This window comes from Globicephala melas, chromosome 20 (assembly GCF_963455315.2).
Source record: "Globicephala melas chromosome 20, mGloMel1.2, whole genome shotgun sequence".
Classification (NCBI taxonomy): Eukaryota; Metazoa; Chordata; class Mammalia; order Artiodactyla; family Delphinidae; genus Globicephala; species Globicephala melas.
Genome location: NC_083333.1, coordinates 13817020 through 13839782, shown reverse-complemented (window position 1 = coordinate 13839782; position 22763 = coordinate 13817020). Strand labels below are relative to the sequence as shown.

Here is a 22763-nt window from a genome sequence, read left to right as displayed (position 1 = left end):
TTACACCTCAATGTTTTTTAAATGCTGGTAGACAGCACTACAACAATAGCTGTAGGTGAATTTAAATAAACTCTGTCAGTTCATGATTAAAGAGGTAGACCAAAATATATAAGAGTGGGGGCTTCCCTGGTGGCTCAGTAGTTGAGAGTCCGCCTGCCGATGCAGGGGACACGTGCCCCGGTCTGGGAAGATCCCACATGCCGCGGAGCGGCTGGGCCCGTGAGCCATGGCCGCTGAGCCTGCGCGTCCGGAGCCTGTGCTCCGCAACAGGAGAGACCACAACAGTGAGAGGCCCACGTACCGCAAAAATAAAAAAAATAAAAAAAAAAAAGATTATGAAGAGGAGGTGACGCAGACCCTCACCTCCCCACCCTCTTCCTTGGAGCTGACTATGGCTTCCTGCTCTTGTCTGGGGATATTAATTTACTCGGTCACCCCTTTAACCCACATTTACTGAGCTGCAGTTCTGTGCTAGGGCCTCTGCTTGGCACTGGGGATGCAGAAATGAGCCCTGGCCTCCAGGAACCCGTAGAGGAGCAGAAAGCAGACACGTGCGTGGCTAGCTTTAACGCCTATGACAAGCGCAACGTCAGTTATATTCGGGGCGGGGGGGACTCGTTGGGGTTGGCGTGAAAGGGTCAGCAAGAAAGAACTTTCTGAAGGAGGCTTTGCATGGCCTGAGAAAAGGTGGCCTGGGGGGAAGGAGACCGACAAGCAGGTCACATGCCTGGGGCGAGGCGTGGAGGTCCCCACATGCCACATTAAAGAGCCCAGGTTAAATCTTCTAGTTGATGAGGAGCCATGGAGGAGACGAGTGAGAGGATCAGGTTTATAGCTCAGAGCAGTCACTCTGGGGGACTTCCCTGGTGGTCCAGTGGTTAAGACTCCACGCTTCCACGGCAGGGACCATGGGTTCGATCCCTGGTCGGGGAACTAAGATCCCGTGTGCTGCACGGCACAGCCAAACACACACACACACACACACACACACACACTGAGAGGTTGCTCTGGCAGCTACAAGAAGAGCAGGCCTGAGAGCACAACAGGGGCCAAGACCAGGCTGTAACAGAAGTCCAAATAAAAGATGACAAGGACCTGAATTAGGAAACAGATCATGGGGGAGAGAAGGGGAGGCACTGAAAAAAGCTTGAAGGGCCTTAGGCCTTCAGTAATTCAACAGGAGGAACAGCAGCTCTGATGGCTGGTCCTGTGTGGGAATGTCAGGCAGAGGGGAATTTGATGGAAGCACCTTGTCCCGATTCCCCGACATCCCATACGGCTCTACCGTTGTCATCGCCGTAACACGTCACCATTACATATTAGTCAAGAATACCTCCCGGGCATCTGTCCCGGCGAAGGGAAAGGAAGCCAGCATGGAAATGAAAAAAATCTCAGAGAAGGGACCAGTTTAATGGAAAGAAAAGCGAGTTTTCAGGTTCACCTGAGTTCGATACGAAGCTGTGGAGGATGAAGATTAGGAAACAGTGTCTGTGTCACTGGGACGTAGGCTACAGTCTAAGTTCGGAAAAAAGATCAGTCCTAGAAAGGCAAGAGTCTGGGAGGTGACCAGTGGGCTGGAGACAGGTCCTAGGTGGACACCAACACTTCAGCAGGAAGCAGGAACCCATATGGCAAAACACAGTGAAACAAGAAAACTGTCTTATCAGGGAATCAAGGGCAAAAGGATTGGGATTGACATATACACACTACTATATATTATAAAATAGATAATAAGAACCTACTATATAGCATGGGGAACTCTACTCAGTACTCTGTCATGACCTATATGGGAAAAGAATCTAAAAAAGAGTGGATATATGTATATGCATAACTGATTCACTTTGCTATACAGCAGAAACTAACACAACATTGTAAATCAACTATATTCCAATAAAAATTCATAAAAAAAAAAAAGGTGAGAGTTAACAACTCAAATGTGGGAGAAAGACCCAATAAAATGGGAATGAAAGAAGCTCATCACATTGTAATTGGAGGCCACTGACCACCTTACACTGAGCATTTTCAGTAGGGTAGTGGGGATGGAGGCCAGGTGGATGGGAGACCCTCAGTGGCCCTGGACCCTCGCTCCCCTCCCAGATTTGCATGTGCTGTTTCCTCTGCTTTTCATTTGCAGAAGGGACTCTGGAGTCCATAGGAGCTGCACAGCTTGGCTGTACCTCCTTCCCACCTGGACGGGAAAGGTGAAGGTCATGGGGCCTGGGGGGCAGGTGAGCGGAGACTGGGCCTTGCTATGGCCCATTAACCCCAGTCCTAACGATGCACAGGGACTCCATCTTCTGCATCCAGCACAACATCTGATGTTTTATGAACGTCAAGCACTGGCCCTGGATGAACCTGTTCTTCGAGATCGAGCCCCTGATGAAGAGTGCAGAGGCCGAGAAGGAGATGGCCACCATGAAGGAAGAGTTCGAGAGAGCCAACGAAGAACTGGCCACAGCTGAGGCTCATCGGAAGGAACTGGAGGAGAAAATGGTGTCCCTGCGGCAGGAAAATAATGACCTCCAGCTGCACCTCCAGTCTGTGAGTATCTCCCTGAGACCAGGAGGCCCCACCAGTGTCTATTCAAGAGACAGCAGTGCCACTCAGTGGGCCTACAGCGTATTGCATGACTACCCTGCCAGGGAAGGAGGCCAGCCCTCAGATCACCCTGGAAAACACATCTGCAAAGAGAATTTCTGCTCTCTCTGATTTCTCCCTGTCTTCCATAGCGGAGCAAGATGTATTTTGCTGTGGGCATGAGGGGGATGTGTCTGTCATCAGAATAAAAAGCTGTCAGGAATGCACCAGGTCTTTTTAAAAACTGTAAATAAAAAGACATCACTGGAAGTTCCCTGGTTGCCTAGTGGTTAGGATTCCGGGCTTGCACTGCCGTGGCCTGGGTTCAATCACTGGTCAGGGAACTGCGATCCTGCAAGCCGCACAGCGCGGCAATAAATAAACAAATGTTTAAAATTAAATCATTCAATTCAATGTAGAAACAGTAACTTTCTATACGTGATTTTCAAGAAAATAATTATACTCTAAAAATGCTTTATATATACGTAATTCATAAATTACTGTTCATTTCCTTTACAACAAATATAAAATAAAATAAAAATGCTTTAAAGATATGCATTTTTTATCAAAGAAATAGGGAAAATGAAACCATACAACCAGTAGGTAACACTCTGGCAGCATAATGGTCTCTTTTCACAGAGTTAAGACATTGATCGTTTGCCCTTTTTAATAAACCCCCAACATTTTACTGCTCCCCTTTTCACTTTCCCAGTCAGTACGTGCAGCTGTTAGGAACCCTTTCCCAAGCACAGCGGGCAGAACAAGGTTTGGAATCAGATCTCTTGGTTTACATCCCAGATCCCCCACTTGGGAGCTGTGTGACCTTCGGCAGGTGACATCCTTTTTGTGCCTCAGTCTTCTGTAAAATGGGCACAGCAAGAGTAGCCACCTCGCAGGGTTGCTGGGAAGATCAGGTGAGTTCGTGCTTGTACAATGCCAGCACACAGCACACGTTCAACAAACACAGAGGCTATTCCCGCCAGACTCTTTTCATCCTTTACCTCGAAATGTGTGTCCAGTTCTTACAATACTCTGGTAGGAGAAGACACAGTCCCATTACGTTTAAGAGCATAATTAGCTAACCCTGGCCACTCCAAGAGACTCAATACAGAGTCTTCTGGGACATGTATGTATTAAGCGATGACACAATCACTCATTTTTGTCTATTTGGAGTTTTCAGTTCCGTGGCTTGAGGAGGCAGGGCTGAGGAGACACAGGGTGCACTTTTCTGTGGAGACTCTAAAAAGGTAGTCATGGTTGGGAACTATTAGTTAGCTTGTGAAAGCACAGAGGAGATGAGTTGTTTTTCAACTCCTGGTAGAAGGAAGAGTAAAATGGCTGGGGGTCCAAAAGTGGCAAATTTGCAGAGGCTCTATGAATGCCATGAACGCCTTTGCTTGAGATTAGCTTAGGTGATTTTCTATTCAGTAGATGACATCCTTAGTGGTTAATAAAAAAAGGACTTGGATGATATATATGTGCGAGTGTGTGCGTGGCCATGACTCACTCCTTGACTTGGGCCCAGGTAATGGCCTTTTGGAGGGCAAAGCCCTTCCCTTCTGGGGTTGGTCAAGAGGCTGATCCAAAAATAACAATCTGTAAACAACAAGACGCTACTGTAGAGCACAGGGAACTCTATTCAATATCTGGTAATAAACCATAATGGAAAAGAATATGAAAAAGAATATACATGTATAACTGAATCACTTTGCCGTAGAGCAGACACTCACATGACACCGTAAATCAACTATACTTCAATAAATTCAATTTTTTAAAAGACATCACGATCTGGTTCTTTCAGGAAACAGCCTGATGGATGCCGAGGAACGGTGCGAGGGGCTCATGAAAAGGAAGATTCAGCTGGAGGCCAAAGTGAAGGAGCTAAATGAGAGGCTGGAAGAGGAGGGGGGGATGAATTCTGAACTGGTTGTCAAGAAGAGGAACCTGGAAGATAAATGCTCCTCCCTCAAAAGAGACACTGACGACCTGGCGCTGACCCTTACCGAGGTGGAGAAGGAGAAGCACGCCACGGAGAACAAGGTGAGCACGCCCAGCCCCCGCCAGGAGGAGAGAGGCGGGGAAGGAGCCCGTTCACCCAACATTGTCCAGAAGTGAGAGGGGAGCCAGTGGACGGGCAGTTACATCCCAGCGAGTCCGCCTCTGCCCTGTTCTAGACCCCATAGGCTCTTCCCCCGCTCCGGCTGCCTGCCTGGTTGCACCACAAACTTCTAGCCCTAACCCTTCCTCCACAAGCCAAGAGATGCTTCAGGAGAAGCTTGTGGCACAGGGGGAGCCGACAAATGTGCCTACAGGGCCAGGCAGATGATGAGGGAAGGAGGTGATGAAGAAGGCAGAAAGTGGACCACACCAGGGATTGGCAGGGAGGTTAGAGGCACAGGGACCCTCGTGCATTACTGGTAGAATGTAGACTGATGCGGCCTTCGGGAATGCCATCTGGAAATTCTTAGTCGAATGAAGAATCCACACATCCGGACTTCCCTGGTGGCGCAGTGGTTACGAATCCACCTGCTGATGCAGGGGACACGGGTTTGAGCCCTGGTCTGGGAAGCTCCCACAGGCCGTGGAGCAACTAAGCCCGTGCGCCACAACTACTGAGCCTGCGCTCTACAGCCCGCGAGCCACAATTACTGCAGCCCGCGTGCCACAACTACTGTGCCCCTGCGCCTAGAGTCCGTGCTCTGCAACAAAGAGAAGCCACCGCAATGAGAAGCCCATGCACTGCAACGAAGAGTAGCCCCTGCTCGCCACAACTAGAGAAAGCCCGTGCACAGCAACGAAGACCCGACACAGCCAAAAATAAATTAATTAATTAATTAAAAAAAAAAAGAATCCTTCAACACAGTGATTCTGCTCCTGGGTATACAGACCAGGGAATTCTTCTGCCAGGTCCACGAGGGGACATGTATGAGGATGTTCATGGCAGTGTGGCTTGTGGTGGGGGGTGCTGGAGGCAAGATTGGGGTCCACCCTGGAGGGATGGAGAGGTACGGGGCAGAGGACGCATGGCAGGGTATACTACACAGCCATCAGGGCAACAAGATGGATGCAAAAGAGGACAAAGGAAGAAAGAGAAATATACAGCATGGTACCATTTATGTAGACTAAAATCACACGCACACAAAATCACATACACTTTACAAAAGTAAATGAAAAACACAATCCATGATTCACACCATAATGGTTGCCAGTGAGACAGAGGCAAGGATGAGGTTGGCCAGGTGTGAGATGACCCGCGTCAGTGTGGGACAGACAACCGGGCGTTGATAGGGAGGTGATAGGGAGGGGTGGGGACTGCGGCGAACTGGAGAGCACTTGCCCTGCCCCCAGGTGGCAGCCAGAGCCCAGCGCCAGCCAGCTGGTGCCCGGTAGCCATGTGAGTCCAGCACTGCCAGAGCTTCCAATTTTCCTTGAGAAACCAGACATCCCAGATTTTAAGTGAAATCTCATGTTTTTTCAACTTTTATTCAAAAGTTGTAAACTATTATGTGGCCAGATTCGGCCCATAGGTCAGGAATTACCAACCTCTGAGCTGGCAGAGCGTCATACATGGAAAAAAGTTCAATTTAACGCCTTAAAATCTCTGCGGTTGGTGCCGCTGTCCTGCTTCCTGACACCCAGGACTCCTGTTCTGGATTTTCCTGCGTAGCACCTCATGCCTGTCCTTCTTCCCCTTCCTGCCTCATTCTAAACCCCGGGTCAGCTAATAAACAAATCCCCATGGATGTATTGCGATGAATATAGACTGTTGTGTTCCTTCCAGAGGTGGCATATTTGCATTTATCAGAGTCCTTCCTTGTACCATATAACACCCTCTTTAAAGGAATCAGCCTTTAGGGGAGGGTTTGAGGCTCTGTGATAGGCCAGTGAGGACTGAAAAAACCCAGAGGCTGCCAATTTCAGGATGATGCAGCCAACACTGTGAGCACCTGCTGCGGAGGCAAAGAAGCAGTAGCCAAAAAACAAAAAAGTCACAGAAAAGGGAAAAAAAAGAATCAACAGCCTTTGCCAGAAGCTTCTGGTTTAATTGTCTGAACTTTCAATTGGTGTTGATACTCTCTTAGGTAAAGAATCTTTCAGAAGAAATGACAGCGCTTGAAGAAAACATTTCCAAACTGACCAAAGAGAAGAAATCTCTGCAGGAAGCCCATCAGCAAACATTGGAGGATCTTCAGGTTGAAGAAGACAAAGCCAGTGGTCTCACCAAAATAAAAGTCAGGCTGGAGCAGCAAGCAGACGACATGAGGATATTTTATTACTACGCCCTAACATTGATTACTTGTGGAAGCGCAGGCAGGATGGGGTCTACACAGGACGCAGGGGTTGAGGGTTCCGACTCGAGCCAGAATCCCTGAGTTCAGATCTCAGCCCATTCCAAATGAATCTGGAATGCTGAGTGAGCCACTTAACTCATGAAGCCTCAGTCCCCACCTTGTGAAATGGAGATACAATTAGCTCTACCTCGGAGGGTATGCGTGGAAAGCTCAGCACGTAGAGGGTGTTCAGTAAAATGTTAGCTGCTAGTGTCATCATCATCACTAGCATCCACTTGAATGTAGGTCTTTGGGTTCCGAAAGCTCCAATCCTGTTCTAATTTTGTTAAAAGTGAGTTCCAGGGCTTTGCTGGTGGTGCAGTGGTTGAGAGTCCGCCTGCCGATGCAGGGGACAGGGGTTCGTGCCCCGGTCCGGGAAGATCCCACATGCCGCGGAGCGGCTGGGCCCGTGAGCCATGGCCGCTGAGCCTGCGCATCCGGAGCCTGTGCTCCGCAACGGGAGAGGCCACAACAGTGAGAGGCCCGCGTACCGCAAAAAAAACAAAAAAAATTGCTATACTGTAAGAAGATCCCATGGTTCCTTTGAGTGTCATCTTCTCAAAAGTTTGTTTACAAACCAGTAAATACTTATCTATTAAAAGCTGATGGTCTAAGATATTGGTGATTAAGCAGCAATCACACATAAAAATAAAGAAAACCTGAAATGACCAATTTTTTAAACTGACCTTTATGTGTTCTGTATTTTTATTCTTATTTTACCTAATGAGAAGCTAAACTGTCAAACGGTTCAATACTGGGCACCAGGGACCCATGTTTCCCATTCACGTTGGCTTTTTCTTTTCTTTTCTTTTTAAAGAGTAACGTGGAAAGAACGTGCCGGACTGTGGAAGACCAATTTAATGAAGTCAAAGCCAAGGATGACCAACAGACACAGTTAATCCATGATCTGAACATGCAGAAGGCGAGGCTGCAGACCCAAAATGGTGAGGATGGGCAGGGCCCGGTGGTGGGACCACTGGGCCGTGGGAGAGGGTGGTCCAAACTCTGACGTGGGGCCACATCTGTTTGCCAGGGGAGCTGAGCCACCAAGTGGAAGAGAAGAAGGCTCTGATTTCACAGCTAACCGAAAGCAAGCAGGCCCTCACCCAGCAGCTGGAGGAGCTTAAGAGGCAGCTAGAAGAAGAAACCAAGGTAAGGGTGGTTGCCTCTGTTCAGGAAGGCAGAGTCAGGTGGAACCTGAGAAGTCACCAGGCCGGCTGGGGGCACTGCTGCATCATGAAGCGTGATGTTCCTCTTCCTTGTAGTAGAAGGAACCTGTTCTTGGAGGTTACAGGACCTTGGCATTGGATCTCCTTCTTCAGAGCTAGAAAACTCTACCAGGGTGCTCCATCCTCAGAGCTCCTCTGTGCCCCCCTGGAGGGGCTGATAAACGCCCCTCCCCAGCCAGGAGCATCCCCTCCCCATCACTGTACTAGCTTGGGCATCTCTGCCTCTGTGCATTCTTTCACTCTGCCCAGCAATTCATCCCAGCCCCTTGAAAGGCCCTCCTCTTTCTCCTTCATCACTCTTTGTGTATCACCAGCTACAACACCCACATTTAAGCCCCCCTCCTCCAAGAGACCACATTTGGAGCACCCTTGGGACATCTGCATAAACGTGGACACCATTATCACCTTCTTGACGTCAATATCAAGCTATTTACGTTTATAATTCATGTCTCCCCACTAATCTGTAAACTTCTAAAGGGCAAGAATTATTTTGCCCCGCTGTAACAGTAAACAGTAAGTACAGAACAGTGCACACAGTAGGTGCTTAGTAAATGCTGTTGATGGGTGTTCGAGCACTAGAATAGGAATCTAGAAGTCCGCAAACCTGCATGAGTGTAATTCTGAGGTTACCATGTGCCAGCTAAAACTTACAGGGCAGTCTCTTGGAACTCCACCAAGCTCCATCTGCCCCTTCCAAAAAGGAAGTGCTATATTAGTCTCCCATCTTCCTATTATAGGGTAGGGGTATTTGGTGGACTGGATGGAGGCAGGGGGAGTGGAGAGAACCAGAACCTGAGAAGGTCCATTACAGGAGCAAGGCTGTCCTCTGGCCAGGATACAGCTAAGCTTTCCTTCCTGGGCAAAGTTTTGTTGTTTATTTGTGTCTTTAAAAGGATAAAAATGTATGAGTTATTGCACCGGGTTGACCAGAAAGTATTTTGTGACCATTATAATGAGAGCTACATTGTCTTCCCGACCAGGTGGGAGTGAGTGATGGAGGCCTCTGGGCATGTCCCCCTCCTGTTTGGGAAGAGGTGGCAGAGCTGTGGAAACGGCATAGCTCATGTCAGAGTTCCCGGATGGGGACACAGCCCACTGGTGACACCAAAAGATGCTTTTGGGGTTTTCATGGTCACAGTACTCCATAACACTGCATTAAGTAGTGAGAAAAGTATTCTCTTTCCAATTCTACTTCAATTCTTCTGATTAAATAAGGAAAAGGTCTCACTTTGGATACCATCTCTCTAACACTGATGTATCTTCCTCACTAAGACGCAGAGAGTAGGCCTCAGACACAGAGGCACAGCAGCAAAGTACTTCATTAGAAGGTGAAAACACCGCCTTACCTCCATTGCATTTATCATAGTTATCTTCTGTTTATGGCAAATGTTAATGGTTTTCCATTTAAATAAATATATTTAAATATAATAAAGGAGTCAACTTTTTAAAAAATGAAGTAAATAAAACAGGAGATATACTGCTACAGCAAAGTTTGTGAAGGCAGCAAGGGAGTGATACAAGTTGGGAAACACTGGTTGAAACAAAAATACCTTAACTTGGAAAATGGCCACACGTTTTTGCAATCTGTCACCACTGTGATTCCGCAGGCCAAGAGCGCCCTGGCCCACGCCCTGCGGTCCTCCCGCCACGACTGTGACCTGTTGCGGGAACAGTATGAGGAGGAGCAGGAAGCCAAGGCCGAGATGCAGAGGGCGCTGTCCAAGGCCAACAGCGAGGTGGCCCAGTGGAGGACCAAATACGAGACGGACGCCATCCAGCGCACGGAGCAGCTGGAGGAGGCCAAGTAGGGGCTCCCAGGTTACGGTAGGAGAGTCGACCCTAAGACACAAGGGAAGGGACAGAGGACAGACCTTCTCTTCCTCCCCAGGCCTTTGAGTTTTCTTAAACACGCAGACCTGGTCTCCCTGCCCCTCTCCCAGGGTACTGTCCATTCCGCCTGGTCCCCTCGGCGCCTCCTAGGTGACTGCTTTGCCCATCTGGGGACTCTTCAGGTGATACGTACTGTCCAATCGTCAAACTCTAGGTCTTCTCAAATTCCAGTCCTTTATAGATGGCTCAATTCCCTTCCGATCTGATAATTACTTCTGAAATGGTCCACCTTTGTCAACAACAACAAACCTGGTTCTCTCAGGAAAAAAACTGGCCCAGAGGCTCCAGGAAGCAGAGGAAAACACAGAGGCTGTGAGCTCCAAGTGTGCTTCCTTGGAGAAAACCAAGCAGAGGCTCCAGGGAGACGTGGACGACCTGATGCTGGATTTGGAGCAGGCCAACACCGCCTGCGCCTGCCTGGACAAGAAGCGGAGGAACTTCGATGAGGTCCTTCCCCACCGCTTGACGGCAGCCACAATGCAAGAGATGTGTGAGATGCACACCTTCGGGGAGGCCCTCGAGCATCAACTCCCAGTGTGGAGGGTTTGGGGCTTTGCGCTGTCTCTTTACTTTTGCGGCAGTCCCTCCAAAATGAATTTTATTTTTCGTTAAAGTTAATTCAACTTACTTTGAGATCAACATATCTTTCAAGAATACAGCAGATCTCTGTAGTGATATCAGAGTTTGGAACCCCTGAGTTTGGGGCTCACCCTGTTTCTTTGGTCCCTAAGGATAGAAGGGTCCAACCTTGTCATTGCTGACGGCCCTTGTTGACATGACTCATCCAAGTCCCTGGCCCTTTCGGCTTCTCACGTGTCCCTCTGTCACCTCCTAGGTCCTCACAGAGTGGAAACAAAAATTGGATGAGAGTCAAGCTGAGTTGGAAGCTGCTCAGAAAGAGTCCGGGTCACTTAGTACTGAAATCTTCAAGATGCGCAATGCCTACGAGCAGGTGGTGGGTCAGCTAGAGACACTGAGACCGGAGAACAAAATTCTGCAAGGTGAGCTCTCCCCATCACAGGGGTGTGACAGTCCCCAGCTCTCTCCCCATCACAGGTGACAGCCCCCAGCTCTCTCCCCCCAACAGGTGTGTGACAGCCCCCAGCTCTCTCCCCATCACAGGGGTGTGACAGTCCCCAGCTCTCTCCCCCCAACAGGTGTGTGACAGTCCCCATCTCTCTCCCCATCACAGGTATGTAACAGTACCCAGCTCTCTCCCCATCACAGGGGTGTGACAGCCCCCAGCTCTCTCCCCATCACAGGGGTGTGACAGTCCCCAGCTCTCTCCCCCCAACAGGTGACAGCCCCCAGCTCTCTCCCCCCAACAGGTGTGTGACAGCCCCCAGCTCTCTCCCCATCACAGGGGTGTGACAGTCCCCAGCTCTCTCCCCCCAACAGGTGTGTGACAGTCCCCATCTCTCTCCCCATCACAGGTATGTAACAGTACCCAGCTCTCTCCCCATCACAGGGGTGTGACAGCCCCCAGCTCTCTCCCCATCACAGGGGTGTGACAGTCCCCAGCTCTCTCCCCCCAACAGGTGACAGCCCCCAGCTCTCTCCCCCCAACAGGTGTGTGACAGTCCCCCTTCTCTTCTGGCCACCCCTCCCCCATTTGGCCACAGCATCCTCCTTCCTGCTGCCCCACAAAATCCTCACATCTACTCAGTTTACCCTGAGACCCAAACTCCCCCGATGTGAGGCATACTCACAGCCAAGCCTTGCTCTTGAGAACAGAGGGCTCCCTGGGCTGCTAAGCTCCCTGCTCTTCTACAGAACACATCTTCCATGGATTCTGTCTCTACATGGCTTTGTGTCCTTGACCCTGTCACTAGATCGCTTAGGATCTCAGACTGCTGACTATAAAACTAGACCAGACCCAGTGCCCCCTAAAGCCCCTTCTGTTTCCGAGACCATGATTCGATGTGTTTTCTCCACAGCTCTCTCCCCCGGTCCTCTCTGTGCCCATTCTGTGTCCTGTGTGAAGGTTCAGGGTCATACAGGTGTTCTGTTGCTTCTCCCCATGCATCTTCAGGTGAGGCCACACACCTGGGTCTTGTCCACACCTTCCCCGAAAGGTTTCACTGTACTTGTTCTCTCCTATATGAATGTCACGAATGAATCACCAATCCCCAAATTCCCTGGCAAATGCCTGTGCTATCAGACAGAGCCTGTGAAAACAGCCTAGATCAGGCCTGTCCTTTGCAGAAGAGATTTCCGACTTAACCATGCAGATTGCGGAAATGAGCACGAATCTTCAGGAAGTGGAGAAGACCAAGAAGCAAGTGGAAAGAAAAGTCAGACCTCCAGGCTGCCCTAGAAGAGGTGCAGGCAAGTGTCTGGGATGTGAAGGAGGGCGGGGCACTGAGGAAGGGGACTAGACCACCCCCAGGGGCCCTTCCTGCAGGAGGCACTGGGGCTCCAATGGGAAGAATCCAGCCCCACCCCCGCCGGGGGGGGGGACCAGCTGCTCTCTGCTGCTTCGTCTCCTGGGTGTCCTCTAGTCCATCATATTTCTCCTACTGAATAAATAAACTTGTTCATTATGTCCTCAACGTCTTCCTCTCAGAAAGCAAGAACTCAATCACCAAACATCCTGAGAGCCAGCTCAGAATGCCTTAGTTTAAACAGAGAGTTATACACAGTCATCTTTGGCTGTTGGGAATTCTGTGTGGTCCAAAGAGTGCAGTATCCTGATGTAATCATCAGTTGTGGCCAGTGAGGGGTTTGGGGCTTTGCGCTGTCTCTTTACTTTTGTGACAGTCCCTCCAAAAGGAATTTTGTTTTTCATTAAAGTTAATTCAACTTACTTTGAGATCAAAGTACTTACTTTGAGATCTTAAGACATTCTAGGGAAATCTGCACTATGCAGGATAACAGGAGAGCAATTCCTCTGTCTTTCTCTGTCTTTTTTGAGAAGAGGTTGGCTCCTGACTTATGGTCACTATTTAAAAAGACTCAGTAATCAAAATTTTTACTAATTGAAAACGATGCTCTGTCCTCCTCAAGACATAAGATTGTTAACAACAAAGCTTCAGTTCTAGTTTCATTTCTAGTAACAACTTGGAAGCAAACTGTTTGACCTTTTTGAGTACTGTTCTATTTATTTGTAAAATGAGTCTAATAATACCCATCTTATAATGCGGATGAAAAACCTCATTCGAGAAGGTGGCTGCCCCCGGCAATCCCAAGCACTCCTTGACTTTTATCAGGGTTCCTTGGAGCACGAAGAGAGCAAGATTTTGCGTGTCCAGCTAGAGTTGAACCAGGTGAAATCTGAGCCTGAGATCACTGAGAAGGACGGAGAAATCGAGGAGCTGAAAAGAAACAGCCAGCGGGCAACAGAGGCCATGCAGAGCGTGCTGGACGCTGAGATCCGGAGCCGGAATGATGCTCTGAGGCTGAAGAAGAAGATGGAGGGGGACCTCAGTGAGATGGAGATTCAGCTGCGCCACTCCAACCGCCAGGTGGCAGAGACCCAGAAACACTTGTGCTCAGTCCGGAGCCAGCTCAAGGTGAGTGCACGGCCCCTGGAGGACCTGGCGGGACCTCAGCCTGCCCTGGGCTCCGGTCTCACCCCTGGTTTCTCATGAAGGACTCCCAGCTGCATCTGGATGATGCCCTGAGGGGCAATGAGGACCTCACGGGGCAGCCGGCCATCGTGGAGCGCAGGAATGGCCTCTTGCCGGAGGAGCCGGAGGAGAGCAAGGTGGCCCTGGAGCAGACGGAGCGGACCCGTAAGCTGTCAGAGCAGGGGCTGCTGGCGGGCAGCGACCGCGTGCAGCTTCTTCACTCCCAGGTGTGTCCATCCTCACTCCACCCAGGGTCCACCCTGGAGGCAGGCAGGACCCAGGCTTGATGGAAAGGAGTTCCCACCACTCCTTCCAGGCTAGTGGTCAAGACAAACTTTCATTAGGCCTAGTTCTTGGAATAACTTTGTCTCTAGATGGACAGATTGCTAAGCTTTCTTTTATCTGAAGATAAAAGATCATGGGGAAATCGGAGCAAGGAATGACGAATTATTGCATAAAAGGGCTGGAAAAGGCTTCACAGAGGCAGTAACATATAAGCTGAAAGCTTAGAAAATTAGGATTGTCTTTTGAAATAATTACTTTTAGGAAAGTTGAAGAATTCCTTGTTTCATTTTTTACTTTTTTGGACCACGCCACATGGCATACGGGATCTTAGTTCCCCAACCAGGGATCGAACCCGCGCCCTGCGTGGTGGAAACACAAAGCCCTAATCACTGGACCGCCAGGGAATTCCCCCGAAATTCCTTGCTTTAAAAACTATTTTTTGAATTAGCCAAAAAAATAGAAAAGTACCAACCATATTGTTAGCATTTTGGGATCTCTTATTCTAGGCTCTTGTTTCTATACATAAATATGATATTTTTTGTAAACGTGATCAATCCTTTTGCAACTTTTTTTCATTTAACAACGTGTTGTGAACATATTTCTATATTTTAGGGGTTTTTGGGGGTGTTTTTGGTTTTTGTTTTGCGGTACGTGGGCCTCTCACTGTCATGGACTCTCCCGTTGCGGAGCACAGGCTCCGGACGCGCAGGCTCAGCGGCCACGGCTCACGGGCCCAGCCGCTCCGCGGCACGTGGGATCTTCCCGGACCGGGGCACGAACCGGCGTCCCCTGCATCGGCAGGCGGACTGGACTCTCAACCACTGTGCCACCAGGGAAGCCCATATTTCTATATTTTAAAATAGTTTTCTACAAGTTTTCTACAGTTTTTTAATGGCAGAAAAGCAGTCCACTTTAGTTGTGTATTATGACACTTTTATTTAATCAGTCTTCTATGGTTGGATATTTTTAGACTGTTCCCAATAAAAATTTTTATGATTAGAAGACTGTATGACAAACTTCTTCATAACTAAATTTTCACATATATCCATGATTACTATTTCCTTAATATTCCTGAAAGTATATATTCATGGTCAAAACAGCAAAGACATTTATGATATGTTGTAAACTGGTCTTTAAACAAAGTTGTCCCAATTTTTATTCCCATGGGGAAAATATGTGAGCGTGCTTAGCTATTATTTTTTTAATCTTCACCAATTTTATGGTCGAAAAGGCCTCATTTTAAAAATTCTTGTTTCTTTGATTACTAATGAGGTGGAACATTTTGTCGTATTTGTTGGCTACTTGTATTTCTTCTGGTGTGTCTTAGCTATTTTCACTTTTGCCCTTTTTTCTTAATGATTTGTCTTTTTTACATATTAAGGAAGGAAATATTTTTTCAGTAATGCACACTGCAAATGTTTTCTCGTTTGTCATCATCCTAACAACTCTATGTACAATGTTTTGATCATGAGAATTATTTTTCATTTCACAGTTATGTCCACCATTTCCTTGTTCCAGCACGTTTAACTAAATAATCTATCCTTCCTCAAATATTTGAATGTCCACATTTATCATTTACTCAGTTCTTTTCTGTACAATTCTCGGGCCTGTTTTGGGATATCTGTCCTATCAAAAATGAAAGCGTCTTTTTCATTTTTTTCACCTGTGTGAAAAATAAGAAATGGAACGTTCTCGAGATTGACTTCTTTCCCCACCCAACCCTCTCCCTTCCAATCGTTGTACGTGTCCAAAGGTAGCCCGAACCTCTTCTCTAATTTTTCTTGTAGAACACGTGCCTGATAAATAGCAAGAAAAAACTGGAAGCTGACATAGCCCAATGCCAGGCAGAGGTGGAGAACTCTATCCAGGAGTCCAAAAATGCAGAGGAGAAGGCCAGGAAGGCCATCACGGATGTGAGCTCCATTCTTTCTTATCAGAGATGCTGTCTGGAGATGAGAAAGGGGCTTCTAAGCCGGGACCTGCAAGTAGGTTTCCTCTCCTCACCCCTGCATTCAGTCAGCGGTGGCTTCCTGGAGAGACGGAAGGAGATGGAGCCTCAGCAGAGGCCAAGCGGGAGGGGAGCCATGCAGAATCAGCGGCGGCTGCGGGAAGGAGGAAAGCATCAGCATGCCTAGTACCAGCCGCACAGCATCCTCCGTGTGCCCGCATAGGAGGGGTGGGTGGCCCACTGATGCTCCTGTGGACCTAACCAGGCGGCCATGATGGTCGAGGAGCTGAAGAAGGGGCAGGACACCAGCGCCCACCTGGGGTGGATGAAGAAGAACCTGGAGCAGACGGTGAAGGACCTGCAGCACCGCCTGGACGAGGCTGAGCAGCTGGTCCTGAAGGGCGGGAAGAAGCAGATCCAGAAGCTGGAGGCGCGGGTAGAGTGGCGGGAGAAGGCTCTCACTCCCAGAGGGACACCAGTTCAGCCGCCTCTGGCAGAACCACAGTCCAGAAACTTAGGTGGCGGGGAATTGGGCAGAGTCGACTGTAGGTTCAGTTTGAGGACCACTTGTGAAACTCGCTGTGAGCCAAATGTCCCCCCTACTTCTCCCTCTCCGGTCCCTACGCCCCAAGACACACACAAACCCATTTTTGAACGCGTATCCCTCGATACCTACAATATAAGGACATTTCAAATGCTCACATTCTGTTTTTATACAGATTCAGATCTACATAAATGGAAGGGGAAACATACCTTACAATCATAAGATTACACATTTTGGTGCAATTTACATTTTGGACCAGGCTCCACTTTGATAAACAATGGCCCATCCTACATAAGATACGCAGTCTCCCTTGCCCTCCCATTCCGGGATCTCATTCCCTTCCCAGATTTCCTAATGTCGAAACACAACTTGCAATTCTGCTGCCTTCCTCAACTCCATCCTAAATGCAGGGTGACTGGCGTTTCCCCCGGGCTAACTCGCCAGCAAAGTGCGATCCACACACAGGACAGTCCTGATTTTTCTTTACCTGGGAGCGTAGTTTTTAGTTTTTAGTTTCTTTGCTGGTGGTTCCCTTTGTTTCCTATACCCCTTGCTTTTCCTGTTAGACCCTGGATGGTTTGTTTTATTTGTTTTTCTAAACAGGCTGCATTACCCATTTGCAGTTTGGAGAAGGGCTCAGAGGAAGAGGATGTTAAACTGTCTCTGCTGTCCCCCAGAGAAGGGGCACGAAAGAGGGAAAGAGGATGAAGGGGAGGAGAAGAGAGGGAAACAACTTCTCCCAGCAGGAAAGACCCGAACACATTCTTCATGCCAGCCTCCCAAGGATGTGGTCACCAGCACTTGTACACTTTAAATGTGAAACAATTTTTTGGCTAAAAACTACAAGGCTGTAGACACATGAGTAACAAAAGTAAACACCAGGGAAGTCAGAGCTCCCCCCAGAATTCTTTAAATGCTTATTTTTAATTATTCCCAGTCCTCTTCTATTAAAACAAACTTGGGCTTGTCCTTCACAGGGACCCCTCCCTGGACGGAGGAATTAGATCCCATGCCACCCTCTTTGATACTCTGATTCCTGGGTTGCCCGGGAACCCTCCTCCAACCTCCCCTCTGTCGTGGTGAGGCACCTTGACTGTCCTCCAATCCCCAGCTGCCCAGTTATCTTAGCTCCATGAACCTTACAGAGGCCTAGAGAGAATTCCCAGGGAAGCCGATGGTAGACAGCTTCCTGGGGCCGGTGGGTGGGGTTTTCTCTGGAACAGTGCCCAGAGCTGCCTGTTCCACTGGTAGATTTCAAGGTTGATCCAGTGGGTCTGCAGGCCCAGAGCCGCCCTCTCTGTGGCTACTGGGATGCCCAGGGATTGGCTGCCAGCTCCACCACTGGGCTCTCCCTGGATTGAGGAATCGGGCCCCAGGTGGTGACCTGCACTCTCAGTGGCTGTCCTGCCCCCTCACGACTTCAGGAAACGCAGACACAGCTATGAAATCAACAATACCTGTGTAGTGCTTTATCATCAAAAAATACTTCCACAGACTTTGTCTCATCTGATCCCCACATTCAAGGTGGTTTGGGCAGGAATTATCATCACCATTCTAAATACACGGAAACTCATACTCAGTGATGACAACGGGCTTACTTTGGATGGATCAGCTGGACGGGGGGCTGAAACACACCTTGGACTCTACCTGGCCCAGGTTCTCTCCATGACCCCTGCCACCTTCCTTGATCAGGAAGCCCTCACCGAGCTGCATGGCCCCAGGGGAGGCGTCACTTTTTTGCGAAGCCCGGTCCACTAGGTGAGGCGCGTGCACCCGGGGTGCTCCTGCCCAAAGACGGCGTCTCGTTGTCACTGGCACAAAGCCACGGCACGGACTAGTGGCGGCCTTGGGAACCACATGTGTTCCTGAGCCCTAGGAGGAGTCATCTGCGCAAAATATAAGTAGAGCATCTTGAGTTTACCCTAAAACAACCGGCACATGAGTGGGTGAGAAAAGCCTGGGAGGCGTGACCTGACCTCTGTGCTCTCTTCTGGGAGCAGGAGTCACATAGCGGGCTAGAGGCTGAGCAGAAGAGGGGAGCCCAGGCCCTGAAGGGCGCGCACAGACACGAACGGAAGGTCAAGGAAATGACTTACCAGGTAGGCAACGGCTCTCCTGCATCCCCTGGATCTGACCCGGCAGAAGCAGCGGGGGAGGGGGTCTGGGGCCCTGGCACCGACGCTGTGTTGGCAGGCCGAGGAGGGCCGCAAGAACATACTCAGGCTCCAGGACCTGGTGGACAAGCTGCAGGCCAAAGTGAAGGCTTCCAGGAAGCAGGCGGAGGAGGCCGTGAGTAGGGGGTCCTGGGGAGTGGGGGGGGGAGGCGCCCTGGCCCCGAGCAGGAGTCCGTCCCTGTTTCACAGCGCCCGCGGCAGCTGAGGCCTGAGTTTTCATTTTTAGGCTATAAACACAAGCTCAGGACGCCTGCCCTTTCCCTCCCCGGTCTGCATTATGCAAACCTGCCCCACCTCCCCCTCCCCTGGGCCTCCTGCCTCACTAGTCCTGGCCCTGCCCCTCCATCCCTTCCCTCTGCCTCAGCCCACCTGGCTTTAATCCCACCCACACTGGCTGACTCCACCCACCCCCAACTTACTCAGAATTCCCTGCCCTGTGAGCTAACCTTGAACACCTGGCCTTAATTCACATCATCCCATCTCAGCCCTGGCCCTGGCTTCTACCACATCCATCCCTCCCTGGCCTCCCTAGCTCCCACCCTCCAGTTCATCCTTTTTGATCTGCCCTTGAGCAAACAGGTGAAACCAACAGTGAGGAAATAGTCTGGGCTGAAACCAACATTTCCCAAATATCTTCTGGGGCCACTAGGTCTGGAGGATGTTAATAGCAGGAAGTTGGGGCAGCAGGTGGGGGGAGGGGGAGGTATTTTACAGAAAAGAAATCGTTTGGGAAACTCTGGGTTACACAAAGTTGGACGATGGGTGGCTTTACTTAAAGGATTTCTCAGATTTTGCAGGGAATACGGGATGGACTCCATAGTGGAAAAGGCGTTCTAGATTGTAGCATCTCCCACCCTTTAGTGGACCTTGGCATCTTTGTATTGGAGGCAGAGCCTCCCACAGGACTAGTGTCCTGAGGAACAAAACCTGGGGGAGTCTGGCCTAGATAATGACAGAGGGTGTGGCTTCTCCCCTGTCCTTTTTACTCCCCGCCCAAGAGCCTGGTGCTTCTGTCCTGACCTCTGGGAAGCAGATCTGAACTGGTTAAGTTTGGGGAGGATCAGTACAGTCGCAGCAGGACTGGCCAGGCTGGAGGGGCCCCGGGAGGCCACCTTCATCAGAAACGCTTGGATGGCTCTCAGACCCGTACAATGCCCAGGCTGCAGGCAGACAGTACGGGGAGCAGGCCCAGGCGGGGTGGGGGGGGGGGCGGGGGCTGGCCCTTTGGTGTCTGACAGCTCCACATGCCTTGGGACACTTGGATTTCCTCCCAAGAGCTCCGGGGTTGGGGGGATGGCAGAGAGGCGGGGTGCAGGGGAACATGCAGGCATCCTGGGGGCAGCAGACCCGCAAGGTAACCAGGCAGTGCACACAGGCGCCAGGGGCATCGTCTTCACCGGTGCAGAGCTCAGCTTTCCCTCCTCTGCCGCCAGGGAATTGGGGGCCCAAGCTCTCATGGTTCTGCAGCTCCCCAGAGGCCACCAGGGACCGGGGGCCTCAGCGCCAGAGTGAGGGACTTCCTCAGCCTCCTGCCCCCTCCACCTTCCGTTCAGGAGGAGCAGGCCAACACACAGCTGTCCAGGTGCCGGAGGGCCCAGCGCGGGCTGGAGGAGGCCGAGGAACGGGCGGACCGAGTCCCAGGTCAACAAGCTGCGGGCCAAGAGCCGCGACATGGGGGCCCAGGTGAGAGCAGACTTCCTCCCCAGACGTCCTAGGACCCAGGACCAGGCAGCACCCAGCAGAGTTTGGAGGGTGCCTGTCGGTGCACCCTCCCCGCTGCTGGTCGTGCAGCCACAAAAGTCACTGCTTTAGCCTGGACCCCGTGGTTCCAGGCTCACAGGAGCAGTGCGGGACCAGGGGCCAGACCACCCTATCATCCCCGCCCCTCCCTGTTGCAAGAGGCGCTGCCCCAGAAGCCTCTGCTTTGGGGGGGATTCACCCCAACTCCGGGAGCTCGACTGCTTTGTTTTTACAATGCGCGAAGGGAGATAAAGCCACGCCTGAATATTTTCCTGAGGCTCCAGCTGCCCCCGCTTGAAGACAGCGCCCAGCCTCACCTTTGGTTTGACTCATTTCCTGTGTACGATTCTTTTTCTCCCCCAGAAGATGGAAGAATGAGCCCTTCCCCCCCGTTGCCATGGGACACCTCGGGAAAACGGAGAGAAGGTGTGAGAAGTAAATTCCCCGGACTACTCGGGTCCCTGGCTCTGCTGTGTTTATCATCACGGTCCATTCCTCCTCTGTGGGGTGGTTTTCAGTTCTTGCCAGGTCTGTTTATAAACTGTAAAGAAAGTAAGGGACGTGAAAGCAGACCCTCCTGGCCCTGAGAAGGAAAGGTGGAAATCCAACCATCTGGAGATATATCACCAGCTCCCCAGCAGTTAAAAATAAAAACCCTTTCAGATAAGCACACCCCTTTTTCTGCCTAGGAACTCATAATTCTTTCCAATTCAGTTCCCCTAAATTTACAGACAGGGAAACTGGTCCCAGATAGACTAAGCACTCTGACTGTAGTTGTCCAGGGTGGTGGGAGACTAGACCCCAAGATCCCAGGCCCCCCAAGCAGGGCTCTTTCCACCAAGCAGCTCTGCTTTTCCATCCCGTCCCCCCCCAGCGGCCGTGTCTCCACTCCTCTCAGACCACCCACAGCTCCCAGAACATCTTTGGAGGCAGTAGGCGCTCCTGAACCTGGGATGCATTCCTGGGAGGACAGATGCTTCGGGAAGGACTGCCTAGGGGCTGGCCTGTCCGGCAAGCCCTGCCCCTCCTTCGGGTCCCTCCTCTCCACGCACATGGACCCTCCCCCTGGTGCTTGAGCCGAGGGTGAGGGGCGCAGCTAGTCTCAGGGTCGCTCCCAGATCCCAGCCAGATCTTGCTGAGTGTCATTATGTTGGTTTGCTTACCCTGAAGGGTCGTAAAGCAGCAGGACAAACAAGGACAGGATCAGAAGCCGAGACGAAATCTGAGCCTCGGCCTGACCCCTTCGTAGCAGCAGCTGTGTGGCCTGGGTTGGCCGCATACATTCTCTGAACCTGAGTTGCCTCAATGGTCAGACTGACCCATGTGGTCAGGGGCATGGACTTTGGGTTCCAGCAAACCGGGATGGAATCCCAATATTATCACATACCAACTGTGTGGCCTCGGGCAACTTAAGACTAACGGTCTGAGCCTCAATTTCCTTATTCTGTCAGGCAGAGATACCAATAAAAATCCCAGCTTTCCCGGGACAGATGGGGGGTTGGGGTGTTGGCAAGGCGTGCAGGGCTCCTGGCTTACTATGTACCAGGCACTGAGATGCACTCTCCTCTAACATCTGAGATCGTCCCTTCTCTCTGGCCTTCTAGGTCCTCCTTTCCATCTCATCACCAGCCCACCCCTTGTGCCTTTGACACAGTGGGGCTGGAAGTCAACGATGGGTGGCACCAGTCGTGGTGGCAGGAAATGATTCTGAGGTCGGGTGATCTCAGATGTCTGACATCGCCACCACCATCATCACTATCATCCCCATTCTCATCATCACCATCATCATGGCTAAACTTGAGGACTGAAAGGGTCATTAAAAATGATCTCTTCGGGGGCTTCCCTGGTGGCGCAGTGGTTGGGAGTCCACTTGCCGATGCAGGGGACACAGGTTCGTGCCCCGGTCCGGGAAGATCCCACATGTCGTGGAGCAACTAGGCCCGTGAGCCATGGCCGCTGAGCCTGCGCGTCCGGAGACTGTGCTCCGCAACGGGAGAGGCTGCGACAGTGAGAGGCCTGAGTACCGCGATGAAGAGTGGCCCCCGCTCGCCACAACTAGAGAAAGTCCACGCACAGAAACGAAGACCCAACACAGCCAAAAATAAAATAAATAAATAAATAAAAAATTTTAAAAAGCTAAAAAAAAAAATGATCTCTTCAATCTCCTCAGTTTTACAGGCAAGGAAACCAAGGCTGTTCTCAAAGTCCCCAGATACCAGATCCTAATCCTACATTTCTGCCACCCTACTGCATCGCCCTCCCAATAAAAGTAATACAATTTCAAATACACGAACAATTTTGTATGATGCTGAGTATTTATGGGACCGTTTTCCTCTTTTCCATCCTGGCCTCCCAACAAGCCCATCAGGAGGTCAGGCAGATATTAATACCTTCACTTTCTGACGGGGCTGCAGATGGACTGTGGCTTTTCCAATGCTGAGGAGGAACTGACATGGCAGCTCTTCAGACTCACCGT

The 22763-nt window shown here is 50.5% G+C and overlaps 1 protein-coding gene across 1 annotated transcript in view; it reads left to right on the top strand.

Moving 5' to 3' along the window:
- The window catches only part of LOC115856196 (myosin-13-like), a 44648-nt gene extending 22553 nt beyond the window's left edge, over positions 1-22095 (top strand). The window contains 21 exon segments of the mRNA XM_070044509.1: positions 271-346; positions 2286-2545; positions 4379-4617; positions 6660-6857; positions 7726-7852; positions 7942-8060; positions 9745-9955; positions 10290-10474; positions 10863-11028; positions 12233-12314; positions 12316-12355; positions 13237-13539; positions 13620-13823; positions 15669-15794; positions 16095-16265; positions 17750-17752; positions 18371-18472; positions 18567-18662; positions 20101-20177; positions 20179-20290; positions 22015-22095. Coding sequence (XP_069900610.1) covers positions 271-346; positions 2286-2545; positions 4379-4617; positions 6660-6857; positions 7726-7852; positions 7942-8060; positions 9745-9955; positions 10290-10474; positions 10863-11028; positions 12233-12314; positions 12316-12355; positions 13237-13539; positions 13620-13823; positions 15669-15794; positions 16095-16265; positions 17750-17752; positions 18371-18472; positions 18567-18662; positions 20101-20177; positions 20179-20290; positions 22015-22095 — 2978 coding nt within the window.
- The last annotated feature ends 668 nt before the right edge of the window (positions 22096-22763 follow it).